The sequence below is a fragment of the Helicoverpa zea genome, chromosome 14 (assembly GCF_022581195.2).
Source record: "Helicoverpa zea isolate HzStark_Cry1AcR chromosome 14, ilHelZeax1.1, whole genome shotgun sequence".
NCBI lineage: Eukaryota > Metazoa > Arthropoda > Insecta > Lepidoptera > Noctuidae > Helicoverpa > Helicoverpa zea.
In genome coordinates, this window is record NC_061465.1 from 10,673,356 (window position 1) to 10,687,558 (window position 14,203).

At 37.5% G+C, this 14,203-nt stretch overlaps 3 protein-coding genes across 3 annotated transcripts; all 3 read left to right on the forward strand.

Annotated features, from left to right (window-relative positions):
• The first annotated feature begins 2,024 nt into the window (after positions 1–2,024).
• Positions 2,025–3,711, forward strand: LOC124636548. The gene is made up of 4 exons (XM_047172678.1): positions 2,025–2,123; positions 2,721–2,921; positions 3,013–3,148; positions 3,527–3,711. Exons 1-4 carry the CDS (start codon positions 2,025–2,027, stop codon positions 3,709–3,711), a joined length of 621 nt encoding a protein of 206 aa, XP_047028634.1.
• Positions 3,712–5,524: 1,813 nt separating this feature from the next.
• LOC124636471 lies at positions 5,525–8,549 on the forward strand. The gene is made up of 4 exons (XM_047172573.1): positions 5,525–5,689; positions 7,020–7,220; positions 7,799–7,934; positions 8,330–8,549. The coding sequence occupies exons 1-4, from the start codon at positions 5,591–5,593 to the stop codon at positions 8,512–8,514; spliced, it is 621 nt and encodes a 206-aa protein (XP_047028529.1). The 5' UTR covers positions 5,525–5,590; the 3' UTR covers positions 8,515–8,549.
• A 1,663-nt stretch (positions 8,550–10,212) lies between these two features.
• Positions 10,213–13,489, forward strand: LOC124636320. Its single transcript, XM_047172368.1, has 4 exons — positions 10,213–10,580; positions 11,387–11,599; positions 12,702–12,831; positions 13,282–13,489. Exons 1-4 carry the CDS (start codon positions 10,494–10,496, stop codon positions 13,413–13,415), a joined length of 564 nt encoding a protein of 187 aa, XP_047028324.1. The 5' UTR covers positions 10,213–10,493; the 3' UTR covers positions 13,416–13,489.
• Positions 13,490–14,203: the final 714 nt, after the last annotated feature.

Sequence of the window (14,203 nt, forward strand, 5' to 3'; positions counted from 1 at the left end):
GATTAATGCTATTTACAGTATTACTCTTCACTGATAATATTGATAGCAAACTGACCTCCCGGAAAAAAGCATCAACCCTAATTGTTTTTACTGAGAAATAATAATTGTCCGCAATTCATTGATTGCTTTGTACAAAAGCTTATCTAGAATACTGCATAAAAACTTCAATGTATTTCTATTATTTACCTAATTATCGCTTAAGCAAAAATACTTGGAACATCACATTATCTCGACTTCCCAAGTTATTGTTTTGCATTACTCGGAATTTTTATATTTTATGCGTATTATTTTTGTTTACATGCGGACATCATAATATTATTAGGATTTCGGAATTTACCCTGTTTTATCCAAAGATTTACCCATGTAAATAATTAATGTTATTTTTGCTATTTAGTTCCTGAACAACAATTTAACAACTAACTTTAATTGAGGTCCGGGGCTGCGGGATTGTTCGAAAGCGTTACCGCGGCCCTGGTACATTAAAGGCCTACGACGGAACACGACGGATTTTAGTAAGAGTCTGACACTCCCTCACCGCTGCTAAGTAGGTAACCCACAGCGGGAGGGGTCATTTTGCTGATTTTTGGCATCCTAAAAAAAAGAATATATTACGAAAGAAGAAACTTAAAAGAGATTATTACGTAATGTTTGAAATATCTATTGAGTGTGTGGTTCTCACTTCTGCACTTTCCAGTAGGTAATCTGTATTATTTGAAACGTCTGATCCACCACTTACGGCTGGGGTGGGGTGGGCGGTGGGGTACTATATAGTGCTTCAAATTCAGAGTTATGAATACTATCTACTAACAATGCTCTTCCTTGCTTCCAACAGACCTAAACTCAATTCATAATCATTCCAATGTGGCTTTGAAAATAATTTTTCACAGCTTATAATCAGTCACGCGAAAACATAACAATTACAATAATTATATTGTTTCAAGGTTCCACTAATCTGTGCATATGGGCATCTGCGTGGATTTACATTATTATGATAATATCGATGGAATGTTCATCATTTACGCGAAAAGCCAAGCCAGGCGCGAAATTAGTCATTGTATATTTGCGTACTTACTGTTTTCCTAAGACTGTCCAAATTGTAGGTGGTTCTTATCCTAAAAATATCCACGTCCGGTTGGGCGTAATACGATCAAAGTCCTTTCTACATAACTTGTGTTTAATAAAAAAACATACCTACTTATATATTGTTTTTGAAGATTTGTTTAATTATTTATTTAATAACCACATGTACAAATATTAACACATTAATTAAAAACTTTTCTAGTAAAAAAACTAAAACTAAAAAGCATAAATAAGTTCGTCCCTAGCGTGTCCAAGAGGCTGGCCGCATTACCTCGTTGGGTCGCCATGCTAATCCTTTGTCCGAGGTAATAGCCAGCCTTCTGGTCACGAGAAGCGTCAACCAGCCGCTTAGAGAGTTCTTTAAATAGAAAGTGGGCATTCGGACTCGAAGGTTTCAACCCCAAACGGTTCGAAAAAATAGTTTCCGATAAGGCCACTATATTTCCGCCGCTTGAGGTTCTCTGCGGCCGCAGCGGCAGCAGCAGCACAGCAGAACTTGCCTGGTGGGATGGTGCAAGAGTTTGTTTTTAGACACAAGTTTTGTCAGCTACTAAATGTCCACCCATCTTCCAAGGAAATAACGACATGCCGTGCTGGTCTCATACCGTCGTCGCGTGCTAAGCCATTTCATTATAATGAAATACTATCCTAACTGACTAATAAGTCAGTTGGAGAGTTAGTCTCAGAAAATAAGTTGTTGCGTAACTCAAGTAACCATATGAAAATGAGCCTACCTATGTAGGTACTCTTTGGCTAATAGCATGGTCATCTTCACAGAATAGGGACTTATTGTTCTGATATAGGAACTTGTGAAAAAAAATCCTTTTACGCTATGGACTATGGATGTCAGTCACAGCCAACATGCCAAATGTGGAATATTTGACAATAAATCATTTATAGAATTTTATTAAATCTTAAAGTAGCTATTATCAAAACAAATCTAAATGTGCACCAATATAAATGTGAATCTACCGACAGTCATGACTTTTCTTTTGCTATATTCTTTAAAAACCGGATGTGTTGTGATACTACTATGGACAGTGGTAATTAATAACATTTATACTTTTCATACTACTGCATAATAACAAGCCCGTATTTAAAGGCTAGCCAGTTGATACCTCTAGGCTTAGATTTCGTAGCTTTCAGTCGATTTGCCAGGTATTAAGCCTTCTTCCTATGGACCTTCAAAATATTAGCGCCGACGAAGTTCATAGTGGATCTGGCATGTCCAGAGAGAACTAGTTAAATAGCTACAACATATACAACATAGGTACATGAAATAGGACAGCTAGCCTAGGCTCCTGGTTAAAAATAAGTATTGAAAATCGTTTCCAAAGTGAAGTCGACGGACCTCTTTTAGACGAAGCTTCTTTTTCTATGTTGTTTACAAAAAAGAAATTTAAGGGATCTATCAGACAGGGAGCGGTTACGCGGTCAAGCGTTCAAGCGGTCAGTTTTGAGTTATTTCTGTTACATTACGTTACATAGACATGCTCACACCGCGTCGGTCAAATAGAAGAAGTAGACTAGAGCTCGAACGCAAAACTGACCGCTTGAAGGCTCGACCGCGCGAACGCTCTCTATCTGAAAGATCCCTAATAACCCAATATCTCGCACTAAACTCATTTTTAACTGTCCAGTGCCGGTCGCTGTTCTTCCTGGGTTTCTTCTTAAATTCGTTGATAACCACGTTCCTGCCAGCAACTTCGACATCGTCTTATTATGTCCCGAAGTCATTGGAGCAGTTCTTCTTCTATATTTTCATCATGCAACAAATCCTGATCATTACCCAGTGCTTCTTGTGCATCTTCACCATTTACTTGGGGATAGGAATTTATTACGTATGTATTAAATTGTATTTAAATTCCTATAAGAAATACACAATTTGTATGACCTGTCCATCACGCTTATTATTGTATATGGCTGTCTCAGGATACTCCGTACCGCGTCAACCAGTACCTGGTGTGCCGGTTCTGCACGTGGCTCATTGAGCTCTTTCTATTCGTGGTGCTGAGCATCACGCACACCGCTCTCACTGGATATTATCTAATATACCTCATGGTTCTTAGTGAGTATACCTACATTTAAGTTTGTTGCCTGTATTTTTTACCCGACTGCAAAAATTCTAATTAAATTGGCTGAATGTCATTGGATTTGTCTCTATTACCTGCCCCGGTCTTCTAAACTCATTTAAAACGTTAATAATAAAACTAGAATGAGGACTGCAGGATTTTCTGCAAATGTGTATCAAAATAAAGGGTTTATCATGCCACCCTAAAAGGTACCGTTATGATATAAAAAATATGTCTGAACATACCTACTCAGATACTTTTTCGAAATTTGGTATGTCCATAAGGGAAAAATTGACTACGTTTCAAAGACCTACGGGGTGCGTCGTTCATTAAGGACCAACGCTAAATAATAATTAATTTGTACGTTTCCACAGTCCTTGAGTTCTACGGCTTCATAGTCGTGTACAGCTACTACGTGGACATTTTGGACGAAGGTGTAAAGTTTGATATGAATGAATTCTGCGACGACGCACCGCCCTCCGAATGCGTTTGCGAAAAACACGGCAAAAAGAAGAAAAAAGAACCCAAAAAACCTGAAAGATCAATCTGCGACTGCTGATTCACTAACAATAGATACACTGTCTAATTCATATGATGTTACAAATGTTTCATTCTGTACGCGTGTTTTATTGATTTCATCAAATTTTGAATATTGTTTTAATTTCTTAGATAGATCTTCAATATCAACGCCCAATGCCTTTGAGGACAGAAATCCTTGCGTGTAAACGAGCCTAACTAATTAAACGAAGCCGTTTTTCCCGCGTGGTCTGCTCGTACCAATATAAAATATAAGTAGCTTATGATTGACTTAATCATAATGGGAACTATTTGACTCGAAAGTACTATGGGTTGAGAGCTGATGAAGATATGTTTTGATTATTTTAGGGTGAGCATATCTTAATTTGAAGAGCTTTTGAGTTTATTATCTCCTTGCCCCATGCCTACAACCTTGAATACCTATTGGTGGTAGCGCCCCGTGTGATTAGCACAGGTTTGATGACATATTTTAATTGGGATAATAATAATGGTTCCGAAAACGTTCCGAATAATGGTTCCAGCGATCTGTGGCCGACTATTATTCTTATTAACCAGCGTTATAATGAATTACCGACAAAAAAATCCAAAACATAAACGACAAAAAATATCAATTTTAACTACAAATCTCAGCACGTTCAAATAACTTTTCTCCTAAAAAAATTCGATTTTCGAGTAATAAAACTAAAGTTCCGACTAGAATACTGAACTTCCGACAAAATTACTAAGTTACCGACAACAGAGGTTTTGACAGAATAATCATATTTTTGCAACTTGCATCAAAATCCAAAAAATCACGTAAATCGGTCCATAAACCTCGGCGTAATCGATGTAGGTACATAGAAAAAAAAACATACCGGCCGAATTGAGAACCTCCTCTTTTTTGGGAAGTCGGTTAAAAATATTCTGGGAAACCAAATCTACTTGCTTTAGATTAAAACATAAATACTACTTTAATTCTAACTTTTTCCTGAACCTGAAATAAGTACCGATATCGAAGCATACCCGTAGTAAGTAAAATTTATGATATATGAAGCAAGTAAAAGTACAAGTACATTTTTAAAAGTAGTGTTTAACCACTGAGAATAATATTTTCAGTATAATGTTAAGTTAAAATGGCACCAAGTCTATGAAATATGAAAGGTAATTTATGAATTAATAGTAGGCAAGTAAAGATTAAAAATTACAAGGCATAGTTTTCAGTAGAACGTAATTTATACTGGTAGAAAAGTATTATAGCAACAAACAGTGATGTTTATTTTTCGAAGACTTTAGTATCTCATTCGGTCGTTTCATAATTTTTATTCGGAGAAAAGTAGTCGGAAAGTCAGTATTTTAGTCAGTAGCTTTAGTATTTTGAGTAAGGGCAATTCTTATTTTTTTGTCGGAGCTTTTACTACTAGCTTTTTAATTGAGTTGCATCGCGTCGCATTGTGTGAGAGCCCTATGTACGAAAGTTTAAAGTTTGGCTAATATCATGGTCATTTTCACAACGGACAATTGGCAAGTTTCTATGGACCTTGGGCTATCAGCGACTAGCGATGATTGTGGTACCGACTTACGGATGTAGTATCGACAAGAAGAAGAACTAGAGTAGTCCTAGAATTACTGTTACGAAGTTCTACCCCCGTAGTGTACAAAACCAAAAAATAACGCTTTTTGTATCTGAATTTTAGTTTTTTATCGCCGATAGCCCAGGAAAAGGAGATTGGGGGTAATCTCCTTTTTCACAGAATAGGGACTTATTGTTCTGAGATAGGGAACTTATGAAAAAAAAACCTTTTACACTATGGATGTCAGACATGGCCAACATGCCAAATGTGGAATATTAATATTTGACAATAAATCTTTTATAGAATTTTATTAAATCTAAAAGTAAAGTATTATTATCAAAACAAATCTAAATGTGCACCAATATAAATGTGAATCTACCGACAGTCATGACTTTTCTTCTGCTATATTCTTTAAAAACCGGATGTGTTGTGATACTAATATGGACAGTGGTAATTAATAACATTTATACTTTTCATTTATTGAACTAACTAATTAAATCAATTAAATGGCTAAGTAAGTACATGAAATAGGACCGATTGCCTAGGCTTGCCGGGGCTGCGGGATTGTTCGAAAGAGTTGCCGCGGCCCTGGTTCATAAAAGGCCTACGACGGAACACGACGGTTTTTAGTCAGTAAGAGTCTGAGACTCCCTCACCGCTGCTAACCCACAGCGGAGAAGGGGTCTTTTGATGATGTTTGACGTCGTTAAAAAAAATGCCTAGGCTCCTGGTTCACCTCAAAATAGCATTGAAAGTCGTCCGTTTCCAAAGTGAAGTCGACGGACCTCTTTCAGAAGGAGCTTCTTTTTCTAGTGTCGGTTACCCAGGCCAGATATTGTCGACAATGGTCATTTGAATCTTATAGATAATTAGTGCTGCGGCTTCTGTAATTGTTGCGCACATATTTTTCGCTTTTTCGTAACCACCTAAACTTGGTCAGGTTACCACGGTCATTCACTTCCTAATGACTTTAATCGTATTATCTCATTAATTATCCAATGTACTGAGCTGAAATTTTACTGATATACAACTGATCTAAAAAATGACATAACATTCAGTTCATATATCCAATCCAGTGGCCAAATAACACCGCGCGCATCAAAACCGTGCTCGCGAAGAACTGAATATCATCATAACTTGTTAAATACTTACAGGATACCTACTACTGAAACTTCACATACATTTGAAGGCAGTTACAAGCTTTAAAATAACGTTTAAAATAAGTCTTTAGACTTCTTATTAAGAGTGCTGGGACCAATTGAAATGTTTTTCATTTAATGAAATAACCTTTAAGATATGCATTATTTTGGTTTTATTATTGCAGAACAAATTTAAACTAATTCCTAGGAAGTCATGTACAAAATATGATAAGAATCCGCTTAACCATTTCAGAGATCTAGCAAAACCAAAAACGTTACCCCAGCAAAATCTCGAATAACTTCGCAACCGAAGACATTTACTTTATCCAGACAACAAATTTTATAGGTAATATTTATTTAAATATTCCCTTTAGAAAGAAAAAGGTCTGGCTGGCGTAACGTTACGCCAGCAGGAAATGTTTTTGTGAAATAATTGAAAAACTATAAGCGCAACTTTATAAATGTGCACAACAATTACAGAATCCGCAAAACTAATTATCTATAAGATTCAAATGACCATTGTCGACAACATCTGGTCTGGGTAACGGACACCTTTTTCTAGATGGTTTACAAAAAATAAATCTAATAACCTAATAAACCGACCGCATTCATCTCGCCCTAAACTCATTTTAATTGTGCAGTGCCGGTCGCTGTTCTTCCTGGGTTTCTTCTTAAATTCGATGATAACCACGTTCCTGCCAGCAACTTCGACATCGTCTTACTATGTCCCGAAGTCATTGGAGCAGTTCTTCTTCTACATTTTCATCATGCAAGAAATCCTCATCATCACCCAGTGCTTCCTGTGCATCTTTACCATTTACTTGGGGATAGGAATTTATTACGTATGTATTAGATTGTATTTAAACTCCCATATAAAGCCTACCTGCCTCGGTTGTTCTCGCCGATCACGAAAAGATACCCAAATGGAAAGGGGAGTGTAAAAACAAGTCAATAACGTTGAAGTAAGCAACCAAGATTGGTCCTGACCTTACAAACAAACCCTTTCAAAGTCGGGTCGCAAAGACACAAGACAAGAGTTCCTTATGGAATAAATTCAATCCTAATCCAAATAATTCCTTCAAAATCGGATATTTTTCTTCAACAGGCATGGCGAATAAAAAAAGTAATTAGTCCGTTTTTTATCGTCGTCCTAAAATAATGGACACGTATTTTTTCTTTTCTCTCACAAACAAATAACAACGAAGATACAACAGGATTGAATTTTGTGCTACGTCACGTCTTAGTATAAAAATATAGACGTGACGTCATTTAGACCCCACTCTTTGTTGCGTTATATTATGATCTAAAATAAGAAATACGTGCCCAATATCTTTTGACAATCTACAATGCGGACTAATTGGAATCACATTTTTTTGCGCTGTCCATCCATCACGCTTATTATTGTATATGGCTGTCTCAGGATACTCCGTACCGCGTCAACCAGTACCTGGTGTGCCGGTTCTGCACGTGGCTCATTGAGCTCTCTCTATTCGTGGTGCTGAGCATCACGCATACCGCTCTCACTGGATATTATCTACTGTACCTCATGGTTCTTAGTGAGTATACCAACGTTTTAATTTGTTGCCCGTATTTTTACCCCACTGCAAAGATTTTTATGACAACGGCGGAATGGATAAAGACAATTAATGAGGGTGTCATTGGATTTGTCTCTATCACCTGCCCAGGTCTTTTAATACATTTAAAACGTTAATAATACCTACATCCAGATTGAGGACTGAGGGATTTTCTGCAAATGAGTATCAAAATAAAGGGTTTATCATGCCACTCTGAAAGGCACCGCTATGATATAAAAATATGTCTGAACATAGGTACTTTTTCGAAATTAGAATGTCCATAAGGGAAAAAATAGACTACGTTTCAAAGACCTATGGGGTGCGTCATTAATTAAGGACCACCACTAAATAATAATGAATTTGTTACGTTTCCACAGTCCTTGAGTTCTACGGCTTCATAGTCGTGTACAGCTACTACGTGGACATTTGCGACGAAGGTGTAAAGTTTGATATGAATGCGTTCTGCGACGACACACCGCCATCCGAATGCGTTTGCGAAAAACACGGCAAAAAGAAGAAAAAAGAAAAAAAGCCTGAAAGATCAATGTGCGACTGCGACTGAGTCGCTGACAATAGATCCTACACTATCTAATACAATGTGATGTCACAAATGTTTCATTTTGTACGTGTTTAGGACATAAAATCCTTGCTAGTGACAGAGCCTTATTAACTAAACGTAGATATTGAATGCCAGCCGTTTTCTCTCAGTGTCATCCGCGCGCTTCCTGTGAGAACTGCTGCCCGTACCGAAATAAAATATAGCTTATGACTTAGGTACTCGAGAAGAGTGTAGCTTTCCTTATGTGAAAGAATTTTTCAGTAGTTTTGTAGTTGGTATGTTTCCTCTGTATTGTAAGGATAGAAACAAGTATTAGTTTAGATTAATTAAATGAGTACCACTTTGGTCATTCAATGTCTCTGTCGAGGGCGTTCATATAATGCTCCGAACGGGGGAAGATCTCTCGCGTCCCTTGAGACCTTTTTCCTGTACCCGGATATAATTTTATTATACCAGGTAAGATCTGTAGGGGGATCAGTCGTATCTCATCTAATGTAGTGTGTAATTGATCTGTCGAGTCAAATAATACGACTTTCTATGGTTGCATGGCACGATGCTCATTTATTTTGTGACAGCCCGCCTTAACCTCTCACTGACAGTTGACAGTTGCGGCAGACACAGATAACGCACGCATACACATCACTCCTCCGACACTATTATCAAAGTTACATTTTTTTTAACAATAAGTGAAACTAATAAGGCTTAATACTATTATAAAACTTAACTATTTCCTTATTAATAATTGACACACACACAGTAGTTACAGCAATAGATATAGGTATATATACTTAGTCTAAGTACGTTAAACGGCCTGTACCTGCCTCACCTAATGCGCGGTAACTTATCCATTTAAAAGTTTATAATCAATCTTACGCCTACAACTACGAATGGGCCTTGCAGACCTTGTTGATTCAATGACAGGACAATTATTTTGCTCATCATCAACGGCTGTGTCTTGAGCCTCAGCCCACTCATCCTCCTCCCCACTATCATGTTCCTCGGCGTGTATAGTTTGCTGTTCCTTATCATACGGTACTGTTGGTGGCGACTGTGGCCCCCTTTTTGGCGAGGGCGAGCGCAGGAGCGGCGGCGGTGGTGACTGCGAGGGGCTCACGACATCAGCACGCGAGCCGTTCGTCTCGCGCGCACCTGTATATTTTCTCAGTTGATCAATATGCCTCTTACAGTTAACATTGTAGTTTTCAACGAATATCTCGAACATCCGATTACCAATTTGTCTAATTATTTTACCTAAAGTCCATACCTATTTCCTTTCTAGCTATATACCATTTAACCCATACTCTATCCCCAATGCTAATTTTACTTTTTGTTTTTAAATTGTCATTGTTTGTTTCATAATTATAATTATCTTTGAGCACTAAGTCCAATCTAGATGTTATGTTTCGACCAAACATAAGCTTTGCTGGGCATTCGCCCGTTGCACAATGTTGTGTCGTGCGATATTCAAATAAAAATCCTAATAATTTTTCGTTAATTACATTTTGAGAATTCTCCTTGCACCTTGTTACAAACACACATGTTCACCTACATACTTTGGCTACTTACTTTGGCTTGTGTCATTCAGAGATACCCAAGATAAGACAAAAGGTGCAGTTACCTATGTAGTACAGTGACGACAATACACAAGATATATAGGTAGTTCCTATCAAGCGCTAAGGACACATACACTTAGGAAACACAACTCAAGAACATACGCGTTCCTATCAGATAAACTGCTTTCACAATAACCTAAAAAATACACCCAAAAATAATCGAGGTGATACCCAAACAGTTTATTTCCTAATGGTTCATTGGTCATCGTTATCGACATCAACCTTTTATCAGATAACTGATAATGCTGGTTAAACTTATTATCAGAAACAAACCCGACGCACGCGATACTCTTCGAGTCTTCTAAACAATTTTTTGTGAAACTGTAAATGTTATAATTTGAAAACAAAGTGTAAGTGGCTGAAGTGACAATGGGTTTCGAATTGCCGAGGTACAATAAGTGCTGTTACTGTATTCCTCTGAAGATTGGCGTGTTACTCATTGGATATGTGTCTATTGTGAGTATTTTTTTTTGTTTAGATATTATTTTGGAAGTAGGCCCTACCTACCTACCTCTATTTTGATTTGAATATTGGTGGTAGTGTATTATAGGTAGTTTGGAGCGCCTCTTTCTTGTGATTAGCAACAAGTTTTATGACATACTAGCTTCTGCCAGCGGTTTCACCCGCATCCCGTGAGAACTACTTCCCGTACCGGGATAAAAAGCAGCCTATAGCCTTCCTCGATAAATGGGCTATCTAACACTGAAAGAAATTTTCAAATCGGACCAGTAGTTCCTGAGATTAGCGCGTTCAAACAAACAAACAAACAAAATCTTCAGCTTTATAATATTAGTATAGATTTTAATTTAGTAGCTAAGTTTCCGAAGGCTAGGATAATTTTTTTATAGTATGGAAAATCATAAAATCACCCGTCCCAAAGAAGCAGAAGGAGAGAGTGTCAGACTCAAATAGATTACCAACAACCGTTTTGTGTTAGGTACGATGTTCGCCAGTTCCCTCTTTTTTTTTTGTTTTCTACCTACAATAAAATTGGTCTTTGGCAATCCCTCTGGATAGTCGGAAGCCAGAAAGTCTGATAACCATTCCTCCACTCCAGGTTGCCCAGGAAACTGAGTAGGTCAGATAGGCAGTCGCTTCATGCAAGACACCGGTACTCGGACTGCATCAGTTAGACTGAACATAGTTGGGAGAAGGCTAGTCGGATGGTATCACACAAACCTTGCATTGCCCCTACCTACATAAAGGCTCATCGAAATCCTCAATGATATACATACCCCTAAACTTATTTTCCTATATTTCAGATAGCCTCCTGCCTAACGCTGGCCACAGTCTCGTGGTCAATCTTCAAAGTGTCGGAGTTTGTCCAGGACAGCAAAGACAGGCCGAACCCGCAGCATCCTCCCAACGAGGTGGCGAGGGCGGCACTGGGCCTGTACCTGTCCTTCGCCTACTATCTACTAGTGTTCCTGTTTAATGTCACTATTAGTATTATTTTGGTGATTGGGACTCATACTGTAAGTACCTACCTATTTATGATTAAGATGTCCATGTTTGTATATCTCTTTCATTAGCCGATAAAAATTAATGAGATTTTGAGAAGCTTTAAATTCTGGCCAGACTTGGCCTGGTTGGTTACATCTGGAGATTTTAAGATACTATAAAAACGATTGTAGGCTAAAAATACTTTTCCGATGTGTCTAAAGTAAAATTCAGATAAAATTGCAGACCCCGGAAACTACTTGCGGATTCATATTTATAGTACCTAATTAGGCCATAAATATAAAGGGATCCTCGTATAGAACAGGGGTTAATGATCCGACAGCGTATTGTGCCACTGCTTTGTGCTTTCATGCGCAAGAGTGCAACGATCACACCGATTGCTCAAGTCTGGTAATGTTGTAGAACTTCTTTTTCTCAAGTCTAGATTACTTCATAATGTTTTCTTTCTTTCAACATTGGTCAGTGGTGTATCAGACAATAGAAGATTTTCTTCAAAAAGTACATTGTTTTACCCTGGGTTTGCATTTTTTTATTTTTTATTAAGATATTTTTGAGTCTCACTCATATTATTAAAAATATTTCGTAGAACCACAGTGGAACGTAGAACCAAAGGATATCCGGTATAATCACAGATATGGCCGACGCGTAATACCCATGATTTCTGGTATTTATTGATGACACATTAACATTTACTGCGGCATCGTAAAAATGAAAAATAAAAATTATGCTAAACAAACCGTATTCCAGACAAAAGTCGCGATAAGATTATCTCATCTACTATTTCCGATATCAAGCTATTGTTGTAGGAAGTTTTTGTTTAGATTATTTAACTTTACATTGACTTTGTTTGTTTGAACATTGAACATCCTTGGCAGTTATTACGGGTAGTTAGAAGCTAGTAAGTCTGACACCAGTCTAACCAAGGGGTACTGGAATGCCCGGGTAACTGGGTTGAAGAGGTCAGATAGGGCAGTCGCTTCTTGTTAAACACTGATACTCAGCTGCATCCGGTTAGACTGGAAGCCGACCCCGACATGGCTGGGAAAAGGCTCGGCAGACGATGATGATTGAGGTTGTTTGTTTGCATGTACATATGTTTTACGTGGTCTGTTTCAGGACAAGCCGCATTACTTGCGGTTCTACTTCAAGGCGGTGATGTTTCTGTTCGCTCTGAGCGTGGTGCTGGTGGTGGTCACCTTCGTATTCATGGGCTTCTTCGCTACGCTGCCCGTGCTTAAGTGGTCTTGTAAGTATTTAGTTATTAAAGGAAGGCTGGTAGATTTTATTGAGAGGGATCTCTGATGTTCTGGTAGCAGAGAGGCTCCTAGGGAACACCAAATACTGCCTCTGCGGGAATATTCAAAATAGTTTCCCTGAAACACAAAAAAATCAAGAAGGGCACATGAGCAAAATTTTATTTTAATTACCTTTTTAAAAGTATTACATTTAATTATTTTAACAATTAAAATTTAAAAAAAACTATTCTAGTAAAAAACCTACATCATAATTATCCTACCTAATCTTAATTAATTTAATACAATTTAATACTTAATTAATAAATACAATGGGTGGGTTACTTACATAAGTAAGAGGATGGCATTCTGTCTGTTGTGTCACCTAAAAATAATTCTGCAACGCGTCTTCTACAACGCTCCGAAAAGTGAACTGCCATAACATTTTTTCTTGTTATTTTCAGTTACGCTGCTGATTTGTATGATCATCGTAAGAAGTTATTACCTGGTGCTAGAAGAGAGGGAGAAACAGCCAGCGCCTTTTGAGTTGCAGCCTTACATCCCTGTACGCCAGGTGCCGCCACAAGGCATGGCGTGACCATAAACTATTGTTTTATTTATTTATTGTAAGCATACGAAGTAGTTATTTTTAAATAAAACCCATTTTTACTATGCTCGTTGTTACTTTTTTATTATAATCCTTGGTACCTAGCTTATTTTAATTAGAAAAATAAGTAAGTAGGTACCTTTTGAACAAAGTTTTTATACGCAGTTGGTTTTTCTGTTACTGTTACTGTTACTGCCTTTTTTTTTTATCGTCCCACTGCTGGGCACAGGCCTCCTCTCACATGGAGAAGGATTGAGCATTAATCACCACGCTTGCTCAATGCGGGTTGGTGATTTCAGACTATAGTCCAGGTTTCCTCAAGATGTTTTCCTTCACCTTTTTATCAGCCATTGGTGTCCAAGATATACTTAGAAAGTACATACAAACTTAGAAAAGTTGCATTGGTACTTGCCTGACCTGGAATCGAACCCACACCCACATACTCGAGAGGTTGGTTCTTTTAACCATTAGGCCACCACGAACTTTTTCAAGTACCACGAGGTTTTTCAAGTAGCTAAAATTGATTTGAATACATAAATTGGTTTTAGATTGTATTAGAAGTATAATCACACCATTATTTTTATTTATTTGATATGCAACCTATGCATTGCAATTTAACACAAAGAGCTGGCCATTTTGGCTGAAAATATTTAAGTATGCCATTAAAGTTTAATTTCTTTTTAACAACAAATAGCCTCTCCTAAATTTTTTTACTTATATCAGCCAGTGTATGGGTAATAAATGGAAGGTTTCCTTTAAATTATAGTTATTATTATAAC

Excerpts from the sequence above, each read along its gene's own strand:
- LOC124636548 (XM_047172678.1), top strand. The coding sequence starts at position 2,025 with ATGTGCACCAATATAAATGTGAATCTACCGACAGTCATGACTTTTCTT. Across the intron at positions 2,124-2,720 it reads TGATACTACTATGGACAGTG|TGCCGGTCGCTGTTCTTCCT; the intron begins GTAATTAATAAC and ends TTAACTGTCCAG. Across the intron at positions 3,149-3,526 it reads AATATACCTCATGGTTCTTA|TCCTTGAGTTCTACGGCTTC; the intron begins GTGAGTATACCT and ends ACGTTTCCACAG.
- LOC124636471 (XM_047172573.1), top strand. The coding sequence starts at position 5,591 with ATGTGCACCAATATAAATGTGAATCTACCGACAGTCATGACTTTTCTT. Across the intron at positions 5,690-7,019 it reads TGATACTAATATGGACAGTG|TGCCGGTCGCTGTTCTTCCT; the intron begins GTAATTAATAAC and ends TTAATTGTGCAG. Across the intron at positions 7,935-8,329 it reads ACTGTACCTCATGGTTCTTA|TCCTTGAGTTCTACGGCTTC; the intron begins GTGAGTATACCA and ends ACGTTTCCACAG.
- LOC124636320 (XM_047172368.1), top strand. The coding sequence starts at position 10,494 with ATGGGTTTCGAATTGCCGAGGTACAATAAGTGCTGTTACTGTATTCCT. Across the intron at positions 10,581-11,386 it reads TCATTGGATATGTGTCTATT|ATAGCCTCCTGCCTAACGCT; the intron begins GTGAGTATTTTT and ends CCTATATTTCAG. Across the intron at positions 12,832-13,281 it reads GCCCGTGCTTAAGTGGTCTT|TTACGCTGCTGATTTGTATG; the intron begins GTAAGTATTTAG and ends TGTTATTTTCAG.